Here is a 3,522-nt window from a genome sequence, read left to right as displayed (position 1 = left end):
TAAAATTTTTTTAGAGCTAGATATCTTATAAACTCAAAAATTATTAAGTTTAATGCTTTTTGAAGTAAAACTTTTGCAAATAATACCTAAATCCTATCTCCTTAACTTTCAATCGAAACCTCCCCAACAGTCGGTGATCCCGCTTAACGAGCAGTGTGGATTGATAGAGTGGGTTTCCAACATGCGGGGGTTGAGGCAAATATTGCTGGGAATTTACCGACCCAGAGGACTGTCCATGACCGCCAGGGAATTGAGAAACTGCCAGCTGCCGAAAGGAGAACATCACGACGAGTTGGTTTTTTAGTGTATAATGTTTTTGTGGTTGATAATTTTAAAAACATGACAGTTAAAAACTGGCACTCTGATCAGAAGATTGGAATTTGAATTTAGGCTAGTTTTATTTGGTCATTAAGAAATTTATTTGAATTGACTAAGTATTTATTTTTTTTTAAATATAGTTCTGTTATGAATATTAACTGAACTTTAAGGACCGAATTTTCAATTATTTTTTTCTTTGACATCCGGTTAAATTGTTAGTATAATGCTTCATTAGTGTATTTTCTAGTCAAAGTTTAAACTCGCGTTACTAATCCAAAATACACCTTAATCGTGATTAAGCATTTGTACATTTTAAATATCTTGATTCAAAAAAAAATGTTCCACGCCCGATTCAACTACAGTTTTAATTTAAAGGCTAATCTGAGTTACATTTGGTTGTGAAAATATGGTTGTTTCGCAGGAGAAGGTTGAAAATATTCGAGGAGCAGTTGCTGGCGAAGCACCCGCCAGTCATGCACGAGTGGTTTCTTCACAATTTCCAATCAGATGCCGCCATGTGGTACCACTCGAGGGCGCTGTACTGCAGGTCGCTCGCCGTCATGTCCATGGTTGGTTTCTTGTTAAGGGTTTTCACCTAAATAAAACAAATTACCTTCAAAATTTTTTCTTGTACCTGATGTTAGTGATATCGATCAATTCATTTGTTTTCTTTTTATTAAAAAGTAGTTTTTTCAAAGCTTGAGTTTTATAAAACTTCAATAGAAAACTTTGTATGAAAATACTAATGTTTTTTAATAATATAATCAGGGTGGCCACTAAACCTGGAATTCTGGAAAAACCTGGAGTTTGAGAAATTAAAAAACCAGGAATTTTGAACAAAATTGAGATATAAAGTAGTAAAAATTTGATTTGATATGAAAATCTATTATAAAGATAAAAAAGTTTTGTCATTTTCAAAAACTTTAAATATTTAAAAACACATTTAAAGTAGCTTTACATTTTCGATGTTGTAATTTTACTTAACACAGTTTTTAAACTTAACTTGAAACTACCAATTGTCCCAAAAACGTGTACTTTCAAAAACTTGGAAGAAATTTATCAAAAACTAGTGGTCACCCAGTATAATACAAAAAGTTTATAAAAGCAAAATATTAATATTGATTAATAAAACATACTAGTAGCAAATAAATTTTTGTAGGTTGGTTACATGATAGGGTTGGGAGACAGACACGGAGAAAATATATTGGTAGATTCAAATAATGGTGAAATCATGCATGTAGACTTCTGCGTTATATTTGACAAAGTTAGTTATTATTTTAAAAATTTGTATTTTCATTGTTTCTGTGAGATTGTTTCTATTATATTTTGTAAATTTTTAGGGACTGACACTGGACATACCGGAAATAGTTCCCTACCGACTGACCCACAATATGGTGGACGCGATGGGCCCCTTCAAGTACGAGGGGTTTTTCAGGAAGGCGTGCGAAATCACCATGGCCGTCATCAGGGACAACAGAGAGTCCTTGCTCAGGTTGATATGGTTGTATATTGGTTGCTTGGTAAAGATTGACTAATTTTGTAGTTTTATTGGATTTTAATTTTTTTACTGAGTTGAAATTCAACAACCACGTTAAAATACTTATTGACTAAATATTGAAAAATATTTAAAGTACAAAAAATTTATTTATTTTAAAGCACAATTCTAAATTTAAGGAAATAGAAAATTCATAAAGTTGTTGCAATACAAAACTCCGAACAAAACGAAGAGTTAAGCTGACCAACTTTGCTGCCAATAAAATTTATTATCAATACTAACACAGTTAGAGAATAACTTATTTTAAATTTTATTTTAAAATTACTTAGGAAACCCACAAGGACTTGAATACTTTTAATTTTTTGTTTCAACCAACCAAACAGCTTGCTGCGAACGTTCGTGCACTCGCCTTTGGTGGAGTGGTCGTCGGAGCGGAACCACAGCAACAACGAATTGTCAAAGGAGAAGGCGCTGCAGATAGTCAACTCGATCAGCAGGAAGCTGAGGGGACTGCACGCCAGAAACAAGCAACTGTTGCCACTTTCCGTTGAAGGGGACGTGCAGAGGACCATACAGGTTGGTGGAGTGTATTCAGAATATGTACAAGTAATGCGAACAGTGGTGTATACAGTTTGCACTATGATGTTGCAAACTTATTTTGTGTAGTATTTTTAAAGTATGTATGTGTTTTGCATGCACTCATTCTATGTAGCTGATAAGCTTGAAGAGTGCTATTAACTTTTGTTTTTTTCAAGAAATAAAAAAATTAGCTTCAATTCATATTTTTACTTTAGGGTTTTACAAATGCTAGGTTTTTGTGTATTTAAAAAGTTAAGATTTATATACTTATCAGGGGTTATTAATTAGTGTTAATGGGCCTAAATGCATTTAGCAGGTTAACTTTAAATAATACTAAACTTCTACTATTCTGCATAATGACTTCAACTTAATTTAAGTATAAAGCTTTATAGTTTTGTATAATTTAAAAATCCACAGCTCATAATTATTTTCATAAAATAGTTATGACATGCTTTTTTAACAACTTGTAGCAGTTTTTCTCGTCTTTAATTTATAATCAATTAACAAAAGGATGATTTTGAAATAAGTACAATACTTTCAGATTGCAGTTGACAAGAGAAATTTGAGCAAAATGTACATCGGATGGGCCGGCTATATGTAACTACTGCCGTTTTTTTTATTTTATATCATGCTGTTTTGTTTTTAGTTATAATTTAAGATAGTAGATTAATTTAGTTTATTTAAAATGTTCTTTTTGTTTTTGTCTGTTTGAAGTTTTTTTTTATTTCTTTGACTGCTAAGTTTTTGAAGCACATTTGTTTTTTGTGGTTTTAGAAATCATATTTTCAAGTTTTAGTATTTCAATTCGAAAGAAAACTTAGTGTGATTTTGTTTTTTATACATAGGAAATTAAAAATTTTGTATTTTTTAGTTTTAACCAAAAATATTTATAGAATTTTTTATTTAAAAATAGTATTACTACTTACCTTTTAAAAATTCATTAACACTTGACCTTCTTTAAAAAAAAAAACAATACAATTTTGGTTTTTACGAATTATTTTTTAACAATTTTATAGTAAAAAGATATTTAAGATCCTGATGACCAATTAAGTAAACTGAATATGAGTATATGAGTATAAATATAGCGTCTTTTGTTGGATTAGCCTAAGAACTGTTCAAAGTCTTTATTG

General features: G+C 30.7%; 1 protein-coding gene across 1 annotated transcript; it reads left to right on the top strand.

Annotated features, from left to right (window-relative positions):
* The first annotated feature begins 1,748 nt into the window (after nucleotides 1-1,748).
* LOC145832907 (uncharacterized) lies at nucleotides 1,749-3,024 on the top strand. The gene is made up of 3 exons (XM_082940108.1): nucleotides 1,749-1,810; nucleotides 2,197-2,389; nucleotides 2,934-3,024. Exons 1-3 carry the CDS (start codon nucleotides 1,773-1,775, stop codon nucleotides 2,991-2,993), a joined length of 291 nt encoding a protein of 96 aa, XP_082796234.1. The 5' UTR covers nucleotides 1,749-1,772; the 3' UTR covers nucleotides 2,994-3,024.
* Nucleotides 3,025-3,522: the final 498 nt, after the last annotated feature.

The sequence above is a fragment of the Thalia democratica genome, chromosome 4 (genome assembly GCF_965202585.1).
Source record: "Thalia democratica chromosome 4, ktThaDemo2.hap1.1, whole genome shotgun sequence".
Taxonomy (NCBI): Eukaryota; Metazoa; Chordata; class Thaliacea; order Salpida; family Salpidae; genus Thalia; species Thalia democratica.
The sequence above is the reverse complement of the archived record's forward strand: the minus strand, read 5'-3'. Positions and strand labels throughout refer to the sequence as shown.